This window comes from Rhea americana, unplaced genomic scaffold (genome assembly GCF_003343005.1).
Source record: "Rhea americana isolate MKP2758 unplaced genomic scaffold, rheAme1 scaffold_96, whole genome shotgun sequence".
In the NCBI taxonomy this organism is placed as follows: domain Eukaryota; kingdom Metazoa; phylum Chordata; class Aves; order Rheiformes; family Rheidae; genus Rhea; species Rhea americana.
In genome coordinates, this window is record NW_028187155.1 from 43851 (window position 1) to 67383 (window position 23533).

A 23533-nucleotide genomic window follows, 5' to 3' on the forward strand; every position below is an offset into this window, starting at 1 on the left:
GGAGCACCAGGGCCCAGGCGGGAGSTCGGCTAAAGTGTTCTCGGGGAAGGGGGGAGGGGAGCGTAGCCCCCAGCTCCCAACCCCCCAGCACACCCCATCCTGCCCGCAAGGCAGCCCGGCGATGAGACAGAAACGAGGCCCCGCACCAAGCCGGAGTGCAGCACCCTCGCCGCCCCTGTTCCTCTGGAGGAGGAGGGCGGCCAAGGCAGAGAGCAGCCTGCAGCAGCCCTGGGCCAGGCTCCTGCCATTCCAGCGCAGCCAGAAGCCAGAGCAAACTGAAAGCCAGGCCCCAGGGCTAGGTCGCTCCAGCTGTCAGGTGCAGCACTCTCCTCCCCCCCCCCCCTTTCATTTTTCCAGATGTTTAAAGGAAAAAACACAGCAGCTCGCTTAGGTCAGGCTTGCACAGAGAAGCCGAGCATGACGAAGAGGGCACTTGCAGGTCTCAGCAAGTCAGGTCTGCCCTCCGCCCTGCCCCAGTTCAAAGCCCAGCACTGCCCAGCRTAGAGGAGCAAGTGCTGCCGGCAGCTGCAGCTCACCAGGGGAGCACCGAGGGGAAGGCTGTGCCTCCGCTCCAGAGCGCCCTCTTTGTACCAGGCACTAGCAGCAGGAGAAGCAGCAGCTGGAATTAAGCACTAGCACTGCTGTAAGCAGGAGCACTCCTCCTCTTTTCACCCACCAACCCAAAGGCAGTCCACTGCACCAACTGCAAGGCCCTTCCTGGCAAGAACACAGAGCACAGCCCAGGGTTTTGCATCAGAACCCCCACACAGCAGCATGGGCAGCCTTCTCTATTCTACATACTTTATTAGATTCAGAGCTGGACAAATCACAAAGTGTACAAAATGGAGACCACACTACCAGAAGCAGGATTGTGGGTAGCAGCAGCATTCCTATGGCCCAGAAGCATTTGGTAGATGTGTGGAGAGGGCAGGCTGGGGCATGGGCTCTTACTGCCATCTGCATTTTAGATTCTAGAGGACAGACCCTGTTTACATCCTGACAGAGCTCAGTTGGCCCCCACTCCCTGAAGCAGGGGGGCCAAGTTTCCCATTTGTTTGGAAAAGAAAGACTGGCTCAAGCCAGTAGCAAGTGGGGATAAGTGCTCTAAGGACCTGAAATGCTGTGCCACCCACGTACACACCAGCAAGAGTCTAAACCCTCATCCTTTTTGGTCACAAACCTTCCCATGGCAGGACTCTCTATATTGAAGACTCTGCAAGAARTAAGAAGGTGGTGAGCTCCAGTGAACCTACCATCTCCTCTGGTGGAGGCCTGACAAACTCACCACCTCAGGCATCTCAGACTGGCCAGCAACATCTACCACAATAGCAATAGCTAGTACAGAAGCCAGGGTAACTTCAACTCAGATTTGTCCAGTCTATGTTTAGGTCTATTCTACGAGTACATATGCACAAGAACTTCAAAAATACTARGATATGATGCAAGTAGTGAGACACCAACAGAAGAGGAGTTTAATGGTGGACGTTCCCTAGAAAGATCATGAGAGGATGGGAGTTAGACTAGCCCTTCCCCACCCTGGGCCAGAAAGCAGGAAGCTGACAGCATCCCTGTACATGACTGGGTTCTGAACTTCAGCTGCAGCATGGGTGGTAACTGAGCACAGGCAGGCGAGTCCATTCCCAAGGTGAGCCACAAGGTCTTTCAATCTGTAGAGGGGCCAGGCAGATTTTCTCTGAATGTACTTGAAGACTGAGGAGACATGTAGGATGGCTTGAAGAGGGAGCCCACCAGCTTGCTGAGGCTAGCATCTGGTCTCGTAGATCCCACTCCTGCCAATGTACCTCACCCATTTTATCACATCGTGGTCACTGTAGTTCAGCTTTGGCTCAAAGACTTTCAGGTAACGCACCTTCAGCCCAGAGGGCGCAAATGGGACCTATTGAGAAAGGGAAAGGCAATGGAGAGCATTGGAACAGAGGTATAAGATGGTCTGCGCACAGAACAGCCTGAGAACTTCCAGCCAAGCATCTAGGAAAGGGAACAGTGACTGAGTGCGTCTCTCTACGCTCTGCTTGTGTGGTTACAGACTGCATTGGTCTTAAGGGCAGTTTTCTTCCATTAACTTCGCCACCTGTATGGCCTAAGGCTAGGAAGAGTCAGAGCAGTCAGGGACAGGGAGGTCTCAGACCTGAGCAGTTCCCATGAGGGCAGAAGGGACTGACAAAACTTCTCCAAGGTTAGCTGCACCCTGGAAGGCAGACCGACTCACCTCAAAGTTCATGGAGATCGGGGGCCGAGCCCACTTCTTCTTATCATTGGTGGGCAGCAGCTCAATCTCTGCACTGATCTGGGATTCCTTCATTCCAGCCATACGTTTAATCCTGTCAGAGAAAGCCCAGAGGTGAAGAAACACCCAAGTCTAATCGCTAGGTGCGCTCAGTGCAGAGGCACAGAACTGAGCCTCTGCCTCCCCAAGCTCTGCTCCTGCCCAACCGCGCTCACTTACTTCCAGACGATGGCATTTTCACTGGCCTTGTACTTTGCCTTCCCTTTCATACAGATGACTTGCACTCCACTGGTATTGAGGGGGGTTGGGATCCGGACCTGGAAGGAAGAGTCTGGTGAGCAGGGCAAGGAGACTGCAGCCTGACCACTCCATGCAGGCTCACAGGAAGACTACCGCTTCCCAGGACACTGCAGCTGCTGTCCTGGCCCCTTGGCCTTCTCTCTCTCTCTCCCCCCCCATATCAGCGCCCAGAATACCTCAGCTACCATAAGACATCACAGGCTGGCTCTCTAATTTCTTGCATTGGAGTAAAGGCTTAAACAAGCTCATAAAATCCACAAAGATCTATGAGGAACAGGGCAGAGCCCTTCARTTCAGGATGCAGATGTGCAGCAGGAAACCTTTCTAGAGTCAGATGAGTTCAGGCAGGATGCAGGGCTGGTTAGGGAGGTCTGCTCAGACTGGGCTCTAGGCAGCCTGACTTTGCAGCAACAGCCTTTTCCCAGAGGAGGGCTAGGCTGCACATCTACTTTTCAGGCACAAGAGATCTTAAGTTTTATTTTCTTACCTCTATCTTCTGGGCAAGCAAGGAAGGTTTGAAATTTGATTTGATCACCACCTTCACTTCCAACTTGGTCCGACCCACCTCCCGCACCAGAGGGATCACACGGAAGGGAAGGATGATGTCCTTAGTGGTTCGGTATCTGTAGGGAGAGAGGCAACAGTGAACTCTAAGAAAAAGCTAGCTCTTAAGGCCTCAAATTGTACCATCATCCTAAAGAGACAGCCTTCACACACAGGAAACAGCTTAAAAGCATTAGCCAGAAAGGGAGTCGTCCCAAAAGGAAGCAGCAGTTAGATCTGTGCTGCCCTAGGACACTGATGACTTCTTGAGTCTCAGGTTTGGTATTTTGCTCCTGCAAACCAGATACAATATGCTAAAGGGTAGGGAAACCCACATCCTCGGTTATGACAAAAAAAAAAAAAAAAAAAAAAAAAAAAAAGAAAAAAAAAAAAAAAAAAAAAAAAAAAAAAAAAAAAAAAAAAAAAAAAAGAAAAAGAAAGAAAAAAAGAAAACGGAGCTGGGCTCCTATTGCATCCATAGAAGAAGGATTTGCTCTGTGAAAAGAAAAGAGGGGAGCACGTGCTTGCTGTTTGCTTAAGGGCAGCAAGTCTGCCTGGAGACCAGTAGCACAACTGTAGCAGCAAGCAGATGCCAGCAGACTGTTCATTCCCTATCACCATACCTCATGAGTTCAAACTCTCCATCTGGCGGAATGAAGCTGATGCTCCTCTCTGAGTCAAATTTGCTGAGTCTCACACACTGGTGGAAAGTGCAGTCGTCGATGGCAATTGACTGTTTGCCACTAAAACATAAGACAGAGTTAACAAGTGCAAGCGGCAGCCCCAGTATCTTGATGCAGGCAGTCTGCTCAGGCAGAACTATTCTACCGAGCATGTTGCCATCACAGGTGTCCAGGAAATGGGGAGGCAGGGAGAGATTTAGGGGACAAGGGTCTGCTGGCTGAAGCTTCCTTTGTTTCATGACTGCCAAGACCAGACTTGAAGAAGCTCATTTAAAACAATTCTCCCCTTTTCCCCCAAGAGAAGAGGTTAGAGCAGCACCCTCCAGTCACAACCAGGAACACAATGCTCAGGTCTGCCTGCCAGCAGTATCCAGGTATTGCTGGGGCAACTCTCCTAGCCCAAGCCTTCTTGCAGTGCAGTCCAAGGGAAAAAAAGCACTTTCCTGTCCACAAAGCTATCCCACTGCCATACAGCTAGGAGATGCCACATTTGGAGTTGATCTGCTCAGAAACCTCCTCACAGCTGAGGATTTCAAACCACTAGCTAGTGGTTTGACTCGAGACAAATCTTCCTCCTCAAACCAGTGTGGCAATCGGTTTGCTGGGTACAAGAATACCTTGCTACAAACATTTTCATGTTTTTTATTTCTAAAATCTAGACAGCTAATGTCTGTGCAGCTAGGTGAACTGGACTAACCTGCCAGTACTCAACCTGCATTGAGTTTCAGTATGACAGTATCTTCCTCACTATAGGTTCCAGAGTTAGCTCAAGAATGCCTCTCAAGTGCTGAGAGGAGCTAGAAAACGAGAAGGAGGTAATAACAGAAGAGGCAGCAGTGTAGAGAAGATGCGGCAATGTAGGATTATGGCACAGGCTGCCTCAACTGCTGTGAGCAGCAGTACAGCCATCGAAGTGCACAGAGACAGTATAAGCAACATGGGCCTGTTCAGCCATACCAAGACCCACCATTATCTGCACATGTGGGAAATGGACCATGTCCAGGCTGAATAGTTGTTTAGTTAATGCAGCCCAGTGGTGCAGCTTGTGCTTCATAGGTTAATCTTTTCTAATCTATTGCCTGGAAGACAGCCAACATCAGCAGACTTGTCCTCTGGTTTCTTTTGAATGCAGCTGGACTTTCCTAGCACTAGGTCCAGGTCCCAAGCAGCATTACTCAGAGGCCTGGTACTGCCACATGCTAGATGCCAAAACAAGTAACAGCTGCCCCTTTTGATCACCTTATTACTAAACGTTTCTGGACAGTGACATTTCCAAGTTTTTGCCTACAGGAGAGCCACAGTTGGGGAGAGCCACCCAGCAAGTGCCTCGGCTCTATCCTGCTTCTGTAACTCAAGAACAAGGCACATTTACGGGTGAAAGTGCACATACAGCACAGATGTTTTGGGACAAATAGTGTTACTGACCATTCAAAAGCTTATGCAGATGACATTTTCACTAATATTTCCCTACTGGCCAGTCCCCGAGACTGAGTCCATTTTACTAACTAGATCCACATTCTGGAAAGATGAATTAAAGGTGACAGTGAAGCGATAGCTCTTGGCTTGGTTCCGAGAGAAAAGGCAAACAGCAGCTTAGCTCAGTTTACATCAYGGAACCATTATGGAAAGTGTCTGAGATCTGATTTACATGCACAAATCACAGCAATAAACAGGGAGGGAAGCAGAATGTACACACAGCTGAAGCAGATTATCTACCTTCCCAATTCACTGGGGGGCAGCCAGAAAAAGAAAGTCACAAACAGTCAGTAGAAGAAAAATAGCAGTTCCTTTGCTCTGGTCTCTTCACCCTAAGCAGTAAGGCTGGAAAAAYGCATAAAGCCTGTCTTCAGCATAAGACAGGTACTGACTGAGGCACAGCTGGGAATGAAGGCAGCTGGCTCCCAGAGGCTGAGCCTCCAGTCCAAATTGCTGCTCATCATCCTAGGTCAGCAGAAGGGACTTATCCAGACATTAGTCCTGTTAGCTGTTCTACTTTGTAAGAACAGTCTGGGTACAGCATTTTATGCCCAGAGGGGCTCCTTCACTGTTTCCAGGGAGCAGTGCTATATATTCTGTAAGGGCCTCTGTACCAATTAGAGCTGCTAGAGACAAGCTCTAGGAGAATCTTTGAGGGGGAAGGCTTCCAGTTGCAAGARCTTCATACTTAGTACTGTATTTGAGTCTTAATACTTCAAGAAGAATGACAACCCAGAAGATCCCAATGCTCCTCACACTTGCCCAAATACAGGTGTGAAGTCAGACACCTAAGATGACACTTCACCTGTGTGCAATAGCCCTACTATGGAGAAGCCCTCTATATCAAACCCCCAAGTTGTTACCTTGCGAGATAACTGACCTACCCAGAGGGGAAAATGAGCAGTAATACCTGAAGGGAAGAAAAGATGAGCTTCGCATACCAGATCAGAACAGCTACTAAGTGCTGCCTTTTCATAACGGTCCCTGGCATCAAGGAGTTTTTACCCCAACATTTCTTACCTTTTCCCCGTTTCATCCGCAGTCCCTTTGCCCTGTTTTTCAATGACAATCTTGTCATTCATGCCAAACTTGCACTCTGGCATTCCACTCAGATAGCTCTTCATCACTACTCTGCCAGAGACATGGGCACTCAAAACCTGACCTGGCATAGAAAAGAGCAGAGTTCAGAATACATACAAGTCCCCACTCATGACCCTGGAAGGAGAGAAGAATGCCAGCTTAACACCTCCCACTTACCCTGGGGGGACATTAGAAGATTCACACTCTCCAGCACATCAAGAAAGAGTTCATTGCGACGATATTTGATCCCTTCACGTCTCCATCCAATCTGTCCGGTCACCTGGCTGGTGATCTGGGACTGCTCTTCCTTAGTCTGAGGGGAAGGAGATGACATCTTAGACCTCTAGATAAATACAAAGACTAAGAAGCTTGCCCTAAATTAAGAAGCAGCATTTGCCATTTACTGTACATAGCTGCTTTTACCACTTAAGATGTGGGTGCTGTCACACGTCCAATGATTTGATCACCAAAAAAGTGCTCAGCACGGTGAATTCTATGCCTAACTAACAATCGTTCCTGAAGACAGCACAGAACTGCTGTCTGTTTGTTAACTAGTCTACCAGGCCACACTTAAGGTGTGGGAGGGTAAAGGCTCCATTAATGACTTTCAAATCATGTTCAACAGATCATCACATCAATCTATATGTTAGGAAAGACAGCAGCTGCCAGGCCAATTTGTCACCTTTATCCAACATGAGACTGTAGGGTCATGAGGCAGCCAGACCCCAAGGGCTGCTTCTTGCCAGCATGCAGCTCAGGGCAACAGTTCTACGTTGACACTAACCTAACACATATCTAAGTGTTCAGGCTGTGAGCCTAAAAGCATAGAGAGGCAGAGCAAGGTCTCCTACCTGATGCTATAGGTGGGGTCCAGTCACACGCAGAAAGTGAAGTAGATGTATAGCAGCAAGTGTGGTGCACACAGGGTTAACAGGCAAACAGGTCAATAGCAAGAAAGGGGAGGAAGGGAGAAAGAGGCAGGTTAGGCTTAAGGCTACCTCAGGATAGGAACAAAGCAGGTCAGCTCATCACTAGTTAGGCGGCAAAAACAAGATGAGGGGCTTTGACCTTTAGTGCAGGAAACCCAGTACTCCCAGTAGCAAACTGGCTTTTCAGGCTTGGCCTACCATGTACCACTCAAACAGAAGGCAGCAAGATGGAGCGACAAACATGCCAAATACCACTCCCAGTAATGCTCCTACGTGGAGCAGACTCCTCACATTGTCTGTACCATAGTAAACATTCTTGCTTTAGAATGGCAACCAGTCTATGAAGAGTACTGGGCATTCAATACTATGGCTATTTTAATAAGTCTGGTTCCTATAAGGAGTTAGGTCTCAGTAATTCTGCTTCTTCTACCAGAAGAAAATGTAGGAGTAAGTCTTGCCCCAGCAGCCTTGCACTGGAGCCACAGGGTGGCAGTGCATGAACTCAGTTTTAAACCAGCAACAGTTTAGTTCCACACCAGGCTCTTGTCACAGACTTGGTCACTCCTTGAACTAGCAGAACCACTACAGTAACATCTAAAAGATAGAGCATTTTCTCTCCATTTGGAACTGCCCAGATAAATGCTCAATGCAGTGCAAAGCAGCTCCCTTGTCTGTCCCACAAAAAAGCCTCCTTATTTGCCTTGTTCAGTTCAGTACTTTGTTGAGGCTTAAGAGGAAGGAAAGGAACAAACAGACATAATACTCAGCATTCCAGCATCCAAAGCAGCATCAGTTACTCAAAGGGACACTGATCACATGCAGAAGCTCCTATCTCCTGCAACAGCAGGAGTGTAATGAACCTCTACCGGTCACTTCAGAAGGGGACTAGATAGATCTGGAAACAGATGCCTGGGGAGGGCTGAACGTTGAAATCACCCAGCTGCATGAGTATTTGCTTTAAGAGGAACTGAAGGCACGCCAGTCCAAAATTGTTCAAGACCAAGAGCTTCCCTTAATTAGATGGATGAGTCAAATAAAACAGGACAAGAATATCCAATTCCTTGATTACTCTGTTGCCAGTATACTGGACTAGGTAAGAAGCAGGCAGCTACCATGAGGTTTTGAGGGCTCTGGTAGACTTTCAGCTGGTGGCAAACCTCTCCTCACCTTCAAAATGGTAACATTAGCATTTTACTGCTGCAGCGTAACTAAGGCTTGGACACTGAACTTAGGAGCTGAGCATGTAAGACTCCCATAAAGCACTTGGTGGGGGAAAGAAGCATTCAGTTAGTTCATTAGGTCTGGACAGGAACCGAGGACAGAACCGAACACAGAGCATCATTCCACCTGGAGCTGTAAGGTCAAGTTTAGCCTCTCCCAGAGGAAGCTGTCTGAGTCAATGCTTGTACCAGGGTTCCATTAAGGGAGAACAGACTACCTACCACCCCTTGGGTAAGCACTAGAAGTGGTCCCATCCTGCACATCAGCACCTCTTGAAGTCTTCTAGCATGCTGTGTTATCCCATTCCCAGCACGATGGGGAACTTTCCTCAGCAAGCTACTCGGCCATGTCAGACCCACTCCCCAAAATACAGCAAAACTTGTATCCTAAGCTCACCAATTCTGAAAAGACCACTATATCCATATAGGGCGGCAGTCAAATGGCAGCAGCCAAGTACACCTCAAGTTCTCTTTGAGAACAAAGTCATAAGGCTGAGAATCTGCAAAATCTGTCATAATTGCAGACTTTGGTCATCAAATGCTGAAAGATAAGCTCAAGGAATGCACCATCACAAACCAAGCAGGGATAAAGGAACACAGAAGACAGATCACCCCAGGCTCAGATTTCGGCCCACAGTATCTTCCAGAAGTCAAATACAAATGAAGCGGGAGTTAAGAGCTAGATGTATGCAAGTAGAGAGCAGACAAAGAAACTTGGCAAGTGCTATGTGAATTGCTTCCCCCGCCATACTGTGCCTGGAAAGGATTGCCTCTGCTCTTTTTGAGCAGAACCGAGGTTCCACAGTTCCAGCATATACAGCAGAGCAGTTTTGTGCCATTACTTATGAGAATCTATAGGCCAAAGCTTCTTCTCTTCATAGGAAAAGGACTAATAACCTCTTGTTGAATGACGCAAGATGCAGCGACAGCTAAATTAGAGCTTTACAGTGGCTTGCACGCAAATAGTGTAACAGTTTGTTAAAACAGACTAAAGCAAAAAAAAAGTTAGGGAAGGAAGTGAGGGCAGTGGTTAGTTTCAAGTTTTCCTAGGTACAGGAGCTGACTCAGCTAGCTCGAGTGCTGACTGCCTAAAATGTCAGACTGCAGACCACTGAAGTGATTTATGCTAGGTCTGAGCATGGGGGATGGACACCGGATAAACTCACATCTGGTCACTGATATATGTCCTCTTGCAAAATGCCATTTGCTGTTCCAGCAGGAAATGTGTCACTGAGGGACAGTTGAATGTTTCCTTTTCACCTCTATAGTCAGAAATAGAGCTAGTCTTGCTACTAATTGACTAAAGGTTTTAAAGAAATTCTTAGGAAGGCAGAGCTGATGAAGAAGAGTTGAACCAAAGCCTCAAGAGACTTTGACCTCTGCTTATCCTTAGCAAGAACAGTAGCCAGGCAGATTATTGCTTAGCACTTCGCTCCCATTTGTATCCTGGTGCTGACTCCTAGCTTCTCTCCTGACTCACCTGCTGTATAGCAGAGGATCAAGTTTTTAGGGGAGAAGGCTGAGTTTTAGATCTTGTCAGATGGAAAGGTGTCACTTGACCAAAGTGAGCAACATGCCTTGGGCACACAAGAAATAGTGGCTGTAATAGTTCTTTGGTTTCAGAGGTGCAGCATGAGCCGCCCATATTGGGAAGCTTTGTTTTTCAGCCTGTAGCAGGATTATAGCTGGTTTAAAAAACAATTCCAAAAAAGAGTTTAATTAAAATGTCTTTTTCCCTAGATACCCTTTTTTTCTGATATCCTTTGATATATGTTTATTGATATCCTTTGAGAAACTTTGATGCAAGGATTACTACTGTGCCAAATACACAGAGAACCTCATCTCCATCTCTTCGAGAAAACTGAGATTGAATTGATACATCTGCTGATCTGCAAAGATGTTAGAACTGGCAATATAACACAGACTTCCTGATTAACAGCAAGTTCCATGAAGCTGAAGAATATACTCCATCACAAGGCAACAGAAGAACAGCCCTGTTCAGTGAGATGTACACCAAGGAGAGCTATTTCTGGTTTGGTACGTAGCTATTTATCCTCTATCAAAGTTTCATCTGACTCAGACCAAGAGCCTGAAGCCAGAAATCATTTACGTGCAAGGGACTGGTGTTATCCCAGTTCAGGGCCCTTCCTCCCTCACCTTAGCAGGCCCCAGCACACATGAGGTCACATAAGTGCAGAGAATGAGATGTCAAGCCACTACCCCTGCCAGCAAGTTCTCAAACTACTCAGGCACTACTCTCAGCACAGCTCAAATGGTCAGTTTRCAGTAGTCAAGACTGTACTTTCTTGAACCAGCAGAGCAGTGATGTGCCCCCAAATCCCTCTGATTACCTGACTCTTGATGCCTTGTTGAGTGATGAAGGTTTTCARGGCCCCCGTTTCAGAGTTTTGAGGATAGCCGAAGTCCAGGATTTCTACACAAGGGTAAAAAGCAGTTAGCTCAGAGAGCCACAAGTCAGAGCTGCAAGGTACAAGTAAGCCAATCATGTTAACTATGGTCTCAAAAGCAGAGAACAAATYAGTGCACAGATACTGCTTACATACTAAACCTTTGGGCAAGTCACTGGAGTGTTCTTTACTCAGAGAAGAATCTTGCCAAGTCGACTTCTCCCTACATAATCAACTACATTTTTTCAAAAAAAATTATTTATTAGGAGTGGGGAAGAGAGCATGGGAAAAAAGCTGTCCAGGGTGACAAATCCACTTTAAAAAAATATATATTTATAAATGTGACTGTACTTCAAGTCTAAGTATCTGTTAAATAAAACAGGCATCTAGGGCATACTGACAGGAGCTTCTCCCCCCCCCCATATGCATCCAAAGGATAGTGAAGAGGGTTTATCCAACAGCAGAATAATCTATCTTTGCAGCATTTTCTTTAGGCTTTGATTTTCACATGAAAATGTAATAAAAATCAAAGCCTAAAAAAACAACAGCAGAGTAGTGACACTGCAGGATGATCAGTGTGATAAACAGCTATTAACCACAGACAGCCAATGCACTTAAAACCCCCAGAGAAGAAGGAAATAACCCACATGGGATCCAGTAGAGACAGAAGACCACTAACATGAATACTGAGTAACAGCACACCAGCAGGTTYTGATCTTGCTGTACCTATTAGGAGACAGCACTGTCTGACCAAGGCAGAGAAACAGCAGCTTCTTGATCTGCCCAAAGGGAATAAAGAACCCATCAGTMACTGTGACCCTTGGCTAAGAATCCCCAGGATATCCACATCTGCAACTCCTTGTCTAGAGAAGAAATTGAATCATTACTAATACAAAAGTGTTCATGTTATACCAAACAAAGACAGCTCAAGGGCAGACTCCACAGAAAGGCTGATATCACGAGCAGTTGAAGGGACACCATATTATTCCACAGAGCAATTTAGAGCTGTATCTTCAGAGGAGGTAGGACTGGGACAGAGCAAGCTGGGGTTTATTGCTTTCCTCTGTTCTCTCAGAATTGCCACAAAGACAATACTAAGTGGCAACTGCACTGACTGTAATCACAACAACTGCTGCTATGTCAGGCTTGAGCCACCTGGGCTCCAGCTGAGACAGCTGGCCTGAAAGGAGCTTATGATAGTTYTCACCACACACTTCAGTATAATGGCAGCCCTGCATATATAAGAACCACACAGAAGCTGGGATCTAGCACCAGCTGCCTCACTTAAACAAGCTCACAGCACCATGCTTCAGCTGAGCAAGCCATGATTAACACATAGTTATGGGCTTAAGACATTATCTACAGGTGGAATTAGAAAGCAGCACAAATCCTTTTGAATTCCAATCACATAATAAAGATACTTCAAGGATTTCTTCATGAGGCTAAGGTAAAGGCTACAGAATGACCGAGTGCAGTGTCACACAGCAGATTAGAAAGGAAACATCTTACCATCCAACAGCTCATAGATCAGCACGAAGTTGTTCTTTATGTTTTCCTCACTGATCTTCCCAAAATAGGCAGTCATCACGTCACACATCTTGTAAAGAAACTCGAATACCATGGCAGCATTGACATTCTGCTTGGTGACAGCAGCCAGCCAGATGTTGGAGCGCTTGACATGGAAGAAACTGGTGCGGGCGATGTTGGTGACAGGCGAGCGTACTTGCTGCCGTGCATGGATGACATTGACGCGGAAGGCGTCCACGGCATTCCGCCTACGAGATCACCACCGAAGGGAAGTTAGCATAGCATAGGTGAACACAAGCTGGCTGCATAGTTCTGCTGGTGTGATTACAGCCAGATGTTGACCTGCATACACCCGGCCCTCTTAGGAAGGGTGTTTGGGGATGTCTCAGCCAAAAGGGACAACTGAAGGCTCTGAGCAGARTTAGATATTAAACCCTGCACAAAGTAAAGGAACAAGAGCTACTGGTCTCTAAGGAGCTTTGGACAACAATGTAGCTCTACCTCTAGTCAGCAGGTGAAGCTAACCTCCACCTGGAGTCAGATAGCAGAGAAACCTCCCTCCAGTTCATTTTGCTAGTATTCTTGATTTATTACCATAGCCTGGGACAAAGATTAGAACAGATTGTGGCTCACTTAAAGAGCAGTTTTGACTGAACAGCTGGTTACTGTCTACTCTGCACACCCAAGCCTTCATAATCTTGCCCCAAGGCAGAAGTTATCTTGGGAGATTGTARCTTTGATGGCAGTTCTTCATAGACATCATTGAGGGAAAAAAAAGAAAATCAGCAAATCCTATCCAGGTCACCTGACATCAGTGCCTAGGTACACTCTGAATGTGAGTATCACTCTTGAAAGCTTTAGTTCTCAGATTCATCTCACCTCCATACCCCAGGCACTATGGAGGGCAGGCTCAAAGCAGCAAGCAAGATTAGGAACTTTCTTGGCTCTCTAGTTATGTGTGTTGTCTCAAGCCTGCTGTGCTCTGGAGCAGCTCTCTGGCAGGCGGACTTATGGTCCCCRGGGTGCAGCATGCTAGCAACAATGCATAACGTGCACTGGATGGTCCAATACCATTTATTATGGTAAGGAAGTTTAGCATAGTGCAGAGACAACACTGTGCAAGTTTTACCTTATAGCTGCCATCATCTTTAATCCAAGCTTTTTTCCCCACTGTCCATGCTAGTGATGATATGGAACAAATCCCTCCTGGGTAAACAGGAATGTACAAGYGATATGCTGGATAATAGCTCTTCCATGCTAGAATTATGTTATCCTTTAAGCACTAGTCAGGATAAGCTCCCTAAAATTAAGCCTGCCAACACTAAGAACATCAGCAGATGTCTGAGGGCTTTCAGTGACAAGCTTGAGATTTAAAGCAAAAGTCTAGACACCAAGCCAAGACTCATCTAGCTGTGCTTTCTTCATAGTTCTCCTTAGAGACTATGGAGAACACGGGTCTCCTCACTGCAGCGTCAAGATACTCRTTTTCAGAACCACATTCAAAAGCAGACAGTAATACTCCTGCAAGCAGTGATACAGGCATAGAGGCCCACAATCATTGAGGGCTGTCAGCAGTCCAGTAAATGGTTCCAAGTAGGAAAACAAAGGGATATTCAAAGGAAAATATGCTACTGTGGTAGGCATTAGATTGCTCCTTGAAGGTCGGAGTACGTATACAGAAGCTTCGTCAGCAAACGYCCTCCCCCACTTAAAACTAGAATTCCAGCCCTCAAAAGCTTCAGGTTTTATTGCTCCAGGAGTCTTGAGAGTCAAATTCATATTTGATTTCCACCTTAAATTTTCTGTAAGAATAGCTCAATCTACTGTAAAATAACAATATCCAAGTCCCATTTCTCCCATCCAGTAAGCTCTGCAAGGAAAGTTCAGCTTATTCTGGAGCCTTATCCCTCCCAGCCTTGAGTTCTAACCCAAGAGAACAAGTACCAGAACCAGCAGACTGGTTTATGCTAGAGGGAAGCCTCAAGTTGGTGAAGCTTTTCTAACACACACCAATTGCCCACTGTGCAGTGCCGGTCATGGCCTACCACGCGTCTCTTACCTATTGCTACAGCAGCCAATGAGATGGGATGGACAGAAATGGCGCCAGCGGAGAAAGGAGGAGTGACAGCAACAAGAGAAAGGGTTAGAAACACACACACAAGGCACAATGAATCCAAAGAGATAAGGAGAGACCAAACAGCACCCCCTCCCCCTGTTCTTGGGCACAAAAGGCCAACAAGGTATTGGATGGAAAATAAGCTGTGGCAGCAATGAAGCCCTTGCAAGGCACAACACTGACATGCCATCGTCAGATTGTCAGTGCTGAGACTTGTGTTTGGTTCAATCTCAAGTTCAGTTTGGCATTCAGGCCAGATAAACTGCATCAATATCACATCAGCAATACCCAGTATTCTCTGCTACGGGGAGAAAGAAAGAAAAAAAAAAGTGGGCCTTGGAGGGGAAAATCCAATCCCTCAAACTGAGGCATAGCCTGGGGACCTCACAGTATCAGGTATCTTCTTCCCAGTTTGCCTCAAAGTCCAAGTGAGCATTTCTATCACAATACTCATATGAAGTTGTTGAGGCTGATGCTTCCTGGCTTGGTCTAGCCAACAGGAAATACAGCAAGACAGAGCTGGAGCATGTCTGGAGAGATATAGCACATCCTGCAAATTCAGACACTGCTCTATCCAGCTTACGCTTTCTCCTTAAGGATCAAGAACCATGAAGCAGAAGTGATGTATTAGAAGTTCAGAAATCAAATGCCTATTACGTTTAAAGTGCATGCAGTTTTCATTTAAGCTGCTCAGTTTCATGTAGCTTATTTTTATCAAACAGCTAAATATTTAAGTGCAGGTAGAATCTCCCAGTAACCATGTCACTGAAGAACAAGGCACTTGAAGGTCCTTCCAATCCTGAATTAAATGCATAGTGCTTTGCTTATAGTTTTAAGAGGCTGCTTAGGCATGCAGCTAGTTGCTGTATGGACAGAGGCACTACATGCATTAAAGCCATTCTTTTAAGTTGCAAGCAAAGAAAACTCAAGTTTTGTTGTATTTCTGCATTTAACAAACCAGTCAAGAGAACGGTTTACTTCATTGACTGCCACTTTGCTCATTAGCATTTGAGCAAGTATGTGCTTATTTAGACCCTTAAACTGCACAAGGGGAGGGTTTCTCATTACCACAAATAGCTTTTAATCTCTCCCAACAGGTATGTTGAGGCTTTGAACATCAGAGGTAAGTGCCAAGACCAAGGAGTCTTAGGGGTCAATCATGTAGAGCCCACATGAAGACAGGCAACAGCTATGCTCATTTCCCATTTAACCTACCTGCCAACAAGCTAGCAGGGCTCAACACCAAGCATTTCAGACCTATTCAATAAGGAAGTAATTTGTATGGTAGTCCAAAAAACTATCACAAGGCTGTTTGTGTAGTGACAAAACTCCTACAGAGGCAAGTACAAGCTTAGTGTTGTGACAATTCCCTACCTCTTTCAGAAAACTAGGCTACTAAAACTCTTAAATAGGTTTACTATTGATGTGAGTATCCAGACTAGCAAGTAGATGATATTCAGTTCCACTTGCTTGCTACAGAGCTGAAGATACTAGCTTAGTTACTCAATTCTACCACAAAGTGAGAGATGACCATTTTAAAATGACTAGTTTTTTTTATAAGGTTACCTGTCTAAAATGATTGCAAATCAAGTTTCAATGTCCGTATTAGAGGAAAATCAACGTCTTCAGAGTAAGCTTGATTAATAGGTGGAGCTCATGCCAACCAAGTCACAAGACTGACGGAAAGGCACTGTCACAGAATTTGAGTGAAGGATTTAACTCAAGGCAATACTGAAATTCTAGTGAAAGGACTTAAAACCTTCTGACAGCTTTTTCCAAGCAAAAGAGTTGATTAAGAGAGGATTAAGTAGGATCTCTCATTTTCTAGTTTTGCCTGGCCAGCTGGCAAGTCAGTACTTTTCAGGTACCGAACAAGTCATACAGTTTACAAGAGGGATGAGCCAAGATTAAAAAAAATGCAAGAACACTACATTAGGAGATGAACTTCACTCACCAATTTACATTTTTATGGCAAGAAGTCCTTTCAAATTAAAAGGTCTTCCTGAATCAACACCAGTTCAAGCACAACTCTATCTTAAGCGCTCTAAGTTTGCAAGCCACAGGAAAAAAAAAAAAAAAAAAAAAAAAAAAAAAAAAAAAAAAAAAAAAAAAAAAAAAAAAACTTACTGCTAGAAACTCCAATAACGGTATCCCTAGCGACACTAGGGCTAGGGACTTCACAAAGTCAGATTAAGCATATTAACTGTGTTGAAGAGCTTCAGTAGTAAACATTCAAAAGAGCTGGCACAACAGAGGACAGGCAGAAGCTTTGTAGCCAAAAGTTTTCTGCTTCAGAAGCACAGCTTTGCACTCTTGGCAAGGCCTTGCCTCAGCTCTGCAYAGATGCCTGTGTCAGACGCAGGATAACTTAGCTATCCCTAGAACAGCTACTTTAGTCTGCATTGGACCAAGAACAAGTCAATAGATACTCAAAGTTCACTCATTAGATGAAGCTTTACTTACAGGCACTGTTGACCACTACTGCATCAATGAAACAGTGGAGCCTTAACTAGCTACTAGTATTAGCTACTAGTTTTACCTCAAATTTAAGCACTAGACAATCCAAATCCAGAAAGGATGCACTCTTCAGACTAGAAGAATTTGAAGGCAGACTTGTTTGACAGTTTAGTGTCATTTGTGGCAACCAGTTACTTCAAAGCACATCCTACCATATGCATCTTGGAGACCTGGTCAGAACTACACCTTGCCCCAAAATGAGCGAAAAACTATCTTGCTCGTTTTACTTGTGATTAATACCTAACACTGCCCTGCTTCCATTGGCTATGTTTTGACTCTGCTAAATTCAATTCCTAACTTCCACCTAATGCCTAACACTAACGAAAAAACACTAGGAACAGTCCTGTCACGTGAGAAAGCCACTTCAGGATTTTAGTCCAAGCAGTAGTCACTTGATACTGCTTTAGGGAAGCTAGTATCTACCGCCCATAAAACCAGTGAAGTTTTACCTTCCAGTCAGGAACTTAATAGCAACCTAAGGATTGTACAAAGCCTGTTTAAGTGAGTAACATAACTGCTGTCTGAAGTACAGCAAGACACCTACAATCTACTGAAGGCTTTCTGAGCTTCCCACAACTTTAGTTACCCTATGGATGTAAGCTTTTTTTTACATACAAAGCAGCCAATGCTACAAAGCTGGTATACAAACTTGGGGTCCAAAAATGTTGACTTTTCAGGGTACATGCGGTTACTGTGAGACTGCTTGCAGAGATGATACCTTTATAAGATGCCAAACACCATGGRCAAAGTCTTCTGCATACCTGTACTTAATGCTAGACACTTGTGCTTGAAACCCAAATCAGAACCATGGTTATAGGGCATGAAAAGATAGTTTCCATATTACTACTCCTGTAAAGTTTTTTTTAAAAATCAGTGAGGCTGGTAGACTCCTGCAGTGGCAACCTATGCTGTTGAAGCATAGGGAGTAACAGTCAGATCCATACCATCCAGAAGAACGTCACAGCTTTGCCTGCAGGCCATCCTTTGTTACCATCTGYAGGTGACTAATGCTTAGTAAACTCAAGAACATTTCCAGACTAAGCCTAGAGCAGCAAGAAGAGTTGCAGTCTCACATGCATGCACAGCTAATGCAGAACAAAGCAGCCCTGGGATGTCGCCTGCACCAAAGTAAGGTAGAAATGCAAAGACCAAGGATGCAGCAGAAGCACTTACCCAATATCATCCCGGTAGACTCGAGAGATTAAAACCTCTCCTTTGTGATTATAGATGAATAAACCTCCGATCATGATGGAACTTCAGTCTTCCCTTTCCATGTTGCTTAAGACCTGAAGTAATAGAGTGCACGTATTAGGCTGCATGGCAACAAGTAGTACAGCAGACAGATTTTGACATCCATTTGCTATTAGTCAGGGTATAGATACCTTTGTGCCATCACACACACACCTTCAGTCAGAGGTAGAAGTCACTTCTTACAATACCTGTGTGACTTACCACATCAAGTTAGAAGATTAACACCTCTTGTCCAGAGCAGCATTCCAAAGATTTTGCCAAAAGTTAATCTAAAGCCAATTGCTCTACTGCCATTAAACTGTCAGATAAAAAGTTGCAAAAAACTTCAGTTGTTCAAACACATGAACCCTGATCACSAGAAAATCAACACCACTACCTTGTTACCCATGTTAGCTACACCGTAACAGCTAACACTGTTGACCTGTAGCTCTACAAAGGTCATAATCCTGTATCAGTAACCTCRTAACTCAAGTACTAGCCCAGAGTAGTATTAGAGTTAAAACCATCACACCAGAAGTTATTCATTTGTTTTTCGAAATCAAGGTAACAAAAACTCTCTATCACCTTAAAAGCTATTGCAAATAGCACTGCTCAGATTTACATTCTGCATATTTCAATTTAAACAYAGGCAGCTACAAACTGCGGTGGCAAGGACCTGATTGCACACATTTTGGTGCCACAAAAGTAATGGACTCCAGTAGATCGCTAGGTTGAGAACAGGTGGAGGGCATGGACAGGAACTCCCGAAGACTGATGGTGTGGGCTATTTCAACTAGTTGGTCTTGGTACTTCTGGCCAGGCTGACACATGGTTGAGGCCCAGTAGGGCAGCCAGCTACTCAGGAGTGGCTTGGATGCCAGAAGTGATTACCTCATTCTTACATCCTGAAGGAGGATCATAGATAGAGCTACTTACTTAAAAAAAAAGACTATTAAAAATAGTAGTTTACTCTGGGAGGGATTCTTATTGCTGCAGTTGTAGATTATACTGTTTGCTCTTCTGGGATTTCATATGGAAATTGTTTTCCCAAAGCAGAGTATAGATATACCATAAAGGATCTATGCCTTCAACTACATCCAAGTCTCTACATCCATGCTACTCTCAGTTTGAGATGTCACACAACTGCAGGTCTGCAGACCTCAGTCACTAGCCCTGCCATTAGCTATTTCCTTGTCCAGGCAGGACACTGGTGCTGTCCCTCACATGTGCATCACGACATACACCCAGTGAGGAAGCTTTCCAGGAACTAACAGCCCTGTTCCAGATCTAAGGAGCCATCACAGGAATCCTGATTAGGGTCTGSCTGAGTGACTTCCTGAGCTTGCCTTTAGCAAAAATTCAGCTCAAGAGGTTAGATCCAGGTGAGTAAATACAGTTACTATATATCCAGTAATACAGAGCAAAGTGAGGCATTGAATGTTACGCAATTCATAGTCAGGACCGAAACTTAAAATAAACATCAAGATAAATGGGAGCTTATTTCTCATTCATCAGCATAGATAAAACAGTACTGAGGCTCAAGAATTAGTTGTCAGGCCTCATCCTCAAATATAAGGAAAACAGAGGCCTGGTACTAGTAGCAAGTCACAGACCCTATCATAAAATATGCACCTCTAATGCTAGATTTAAATCAGACTTTAGTTACACAGTTGCTCTTTTTGCACATAGTACACAATTTGAGATGTCATCAAGCCTACAGCTGTACGGCAGGGAGATCTTAGCAGCAAGTATGCCAAGGTTTATTATTGCCTGCCAGGAAAGGACTTTAAACAACAGCTCAGAGTATTTGTTATCCACATATCAGCAACAGTGTAGCTCAAGACCAAAAGCAGTTCACTAGCTTATTAAAGCAATGGGTGATGGGGGGGGGGATCCACTATGCATGAGGAGTTAAGTCCACATACTGCTACATTTTAAGCTACAAGCTGTGAAAGCAGTTAGTGTCTTCAGCTGGAGTACCTAGATCTAATTTCTTAGAGTGCCAACATCTTGCATTCAAGATACAGGTATAAAACACACAAGAGCTCAGAGGAGTTGGAGTCACCCTAGTTACTTAAACTTCAGAGYTACCTGAGCTTAGGCATCTTGACTGCTTGTTCAAAAAGCGATTTCATGTATCGGTGTTACAGCTTTGTGATAGATGTATCTGTAGCACTGAGCAACAGGTGTGAGCTCCGCTTCACAGCCCAAATTGAGGGTAGTCTGGCTAAAGGTACCACTGGACTGGAGATCTCATCCATGAGCCACTTAATTGGGGGTTATCATCTTAGAAGCTATCCCTTAAATTGCTAATTTTCTCTTGCTTTAGAGGAAGACTAGTCTGAACAGAGTGACAGAAGTGGCAAACAGTGTCTTATGCCTCAGTAATGTCTCTTTGACACACAGCTCCTTCTCAGATGCCATTCTTGCAGTCATTATGTCCTTCTTCACTTAGGTCCAAGCCATAATAGTCACTCTAACAGCTGCTTGAGGGCTTAGTCCAGAGAACAGCAGAAGTATGATAAGGCAAGCCTCATGACTAACCCTCAGAAAATCAGACAGGTGTTTCTCAGCTTTGGCTCTGGAGAGCACTAGATAACCAACCAACTCCAGACTGCTGTTAGGGTGGATTAGCATACACCCACTTTTCCTGGGTGGGTAGGAAGGATAGTAACAAGCTAGCCAAGAGACAGATGGTGACAACGGACTGATATGTGTTTGCTTCAGGAACATAGCAAAGATGAAAGTTGAAATGACCTAGTCTCAGATCATCTCAAAGGTCAGAGGAAAAACAAAAATACAAGACAAAAATCCAACAAAACAGAAACAATACATACATCAGAGGAACAAAAGGACTTGCAGGCTAGAAGACTGCAGTATTAGCAATAATGTATCTTCAGAAGTTATRTTGAAGAAACTAAGGCAACTGTCTATTTGAAGGAAGAGTTACTGCAAATGCAAGTTCTGCGCAAAACAAGACTCTTACAGTGCAGCCACTACTTTTAATTTCAGAAAAAAAAAWTGTAAGCCTTTATACCAGGAGCAACATTTGTTGGCTACACCTGAGAAGTATATGTAATATACTCTGAGGACACCTTTTCTACAGATCTTCAGCTACCAGATGGCTTCTTGATTTTTCTTTCAGTAAGTAGAAGTAGTCAACCTCTAAGTCAATCTTGAGAAAACTGCTTATCTGTCTGTTTCTCACTGTTTAATAGTGAGTTTCCTGGCTTTTACTCCCACACTCTGTTATGTGTCACTGGCCAACTGAGAACAACAGGCTGCCTCTTGCCCCCTGCTAGAAGCTGCATGTGGCACCGCCACCAACATTCATGAGGGCCTGAGACTACTCAGCATGGGAGAGGTTTTCAAATATGTTTTAAAACCATTTTCCGCAGCAGTGGAGCACAGTTAAACTCAGACTTCAGCATGCTAGTGGCAGTTTGCCTCTGATATCTCTGCACCAGTCTTGTGAGGCTTTGAAATCTCACCTAAAATTACTACTAACATTCCCACTACATGCACTTTTAGCTTCAGGACATGAATATTGCATGGCAGTTCCATGAGAATTCTCTTGTACTGCTATACAGCAATCAAACCAATTAACCCAGAGGCAGCACACATTGAGACACCCATGTAATTACAGAATGAGAAAAGCCTTATGAAGCTTCACTGCCACACACAGGGGGAATGAGACCACACAGCATAGAAGGCAGCAAAGCCAGCATCTCCACACCAGAATACAAAGACAATCTGTTTGGTCAACAGAACAAAACCAGGTTCTCAAATCTAAGGAAACAGGAATATCATAGTCCCATGACTACTCATAGGAAACATACTGCCCTAGCAGGGATGCAGAAGGCCAGAAATAAGCAACATGTATGGCAAGGCTAGAAGCCAAATAAGTGCTTTTTGCATTTTGAATATAGCTCCTCAGCAAGTCTAACAGATCCTGAACTTCAGCCATTCAGCAGACATTTGAAATTGAGAATCAYTAAGACAATTAATGCAACTTGTTGCCTGCTTTGGGAAATTGCTTCCTAATTGGTATTTTCTCATYCCCAATAACAGACAATGATGTCTTTTCAGACAGCTACAGTGCTAACTTCCATACACACTATTGCTACTGAAGAGGATGCAGGAACTTTACTTTTAGGACTGACATTCTATAGAATAAAAAACTTCCTGGAAGCTTAAGCAATTAGTCAAAACTGGATCATATGAATCCTACAAACTCTCTCCAGAAGATTCCTAGAAAGCACATCCTACTCAAAAAAAAAAAAAAAAAAAAAAAAACACAACACAAAAAACTCCCTCTTGGGTTTTAATGCTGCTTAAGTTATTTATTCGTCTATTTTTAGCATAAAGGAAACATCTGCTTTGATGAGCAACAAGATCAGACACATAGCATATACAAGAGAGATTACCTTGCTAGCACGACAAGCCAATTGCTTTCAGAAAAAAACTGATTTCAACATATACTACACTACTATAAAATGGGTAGAAGATTGTTCATCCAAATTCATGTTGGAATTTCAAAGTCTTCTCTTAAGAAGGTCTCGGTACTTTACATGTTGACTGAAATGACAAGGCTAAGCTTTCCTGTAAATTAGGAGACACTCCACAACAGTTTCACTTAAGTCATGAACAAGAACATCAGCATTTTAATTGCATCACACTAGTAAGCAAACAGTTGACTGCATTGCTCATACATTAGTCAAAGCATGTTAGAAGAACAGCAGATAAAGCAAGAGCCAAGTACTTTTCACCTAAAAGCTTCTTTATAATAAGGGAGAAGCATGCCGCTTTATACTACAAATACACTAGGAGTCAAGTTTATGGTTCAAACTATCCATAAACATTTGTGCAGTTAGGAGCTAACTGAAGCTACTAGGTCAAGAGCCATAATAGTTTATACTGTAGATCTATTAGCCTGATATCCTGTCTCTAACACTGGTGGTGAAGGGACAGTCAGATAACAGTAAGAACAAGTCAAGAAAAAAACTTCCCATGAGATCTCCCTACAACAGCATGTTTAAGAACTCCCAATGGATCTCTTTAAAGAATTTGCCCAGTCTCCTCTTACACTTGTGCATCAACAACATCCTGTAACAAGAGTCCTAAAGCTACTCTATGAGGAACCACTTGTTCTGTTTTTAAGCCTGTTTACTTTCTTCTACCAGCTTTCTTCAATGGTCTCTAGTTTATATAGAGGAGGCAATGGAGAACTAGTTTCCATACTCTCTAGGCCATTGA

The 23533-nt window shown here is 44.4% G+C and overlaps 1 protein-coding gene across 3 annotated transcripts in view; it reads right to left on the reverse strand.

Moving 5' to 3' along the window:
- Positions 1-784: 784 nt before the first annotated feature.
- The window catches only part of AP2M1 (adaptor related protein complex 2 subunit mu 1), a 31201-nt gene continuing 8452 nt past the window's right edge, over positions 785-23533 (reverse strand). For 2 of the 3 annotated variants that reach the window (XM_085325158.1, XM_085325159.1), the window contains 10 exons: positions 18221-18333; positions 12397-12662; positions 10831-10913; positions 6508-6643; positions 6271-6412; positions 3715-3834; positions 3036-3171; positions 2468-2565; positions 2231-2342; positions 785-1897 (listed from right to left, as the gene is read on the reverse strand). In XM_085325158.1, the coding sequence (XP_085181284.1) occupies positions 1763-1897; positions 2231-2342; positions 2468-2565; positions 3036-3171; positions 3715-3834; positions 6271-6412; positions 6508-6643; positions 10831-10913; positions 12397-12662; positions 18221-18294 (1302 nt within the window). In that variant the 5' untranslated portion in view covers positions 18295-18333 and the 3' untranslated portion in view covers positions 785-1762. Of the gene's footprint in view, positions 1898-2230; positions 2343-2467; positions 2566-3035; positions 3172-3714; positions 3835-6270; positions 6413-6507; positions 6644-10830; positions 10914-12396; positions 12663-13543; positions 13615-18220; positions 18334-23533 lie in introns of those variants that run through there. The other variant, XM_085325160.1, reaches the window with a different exon arrangement.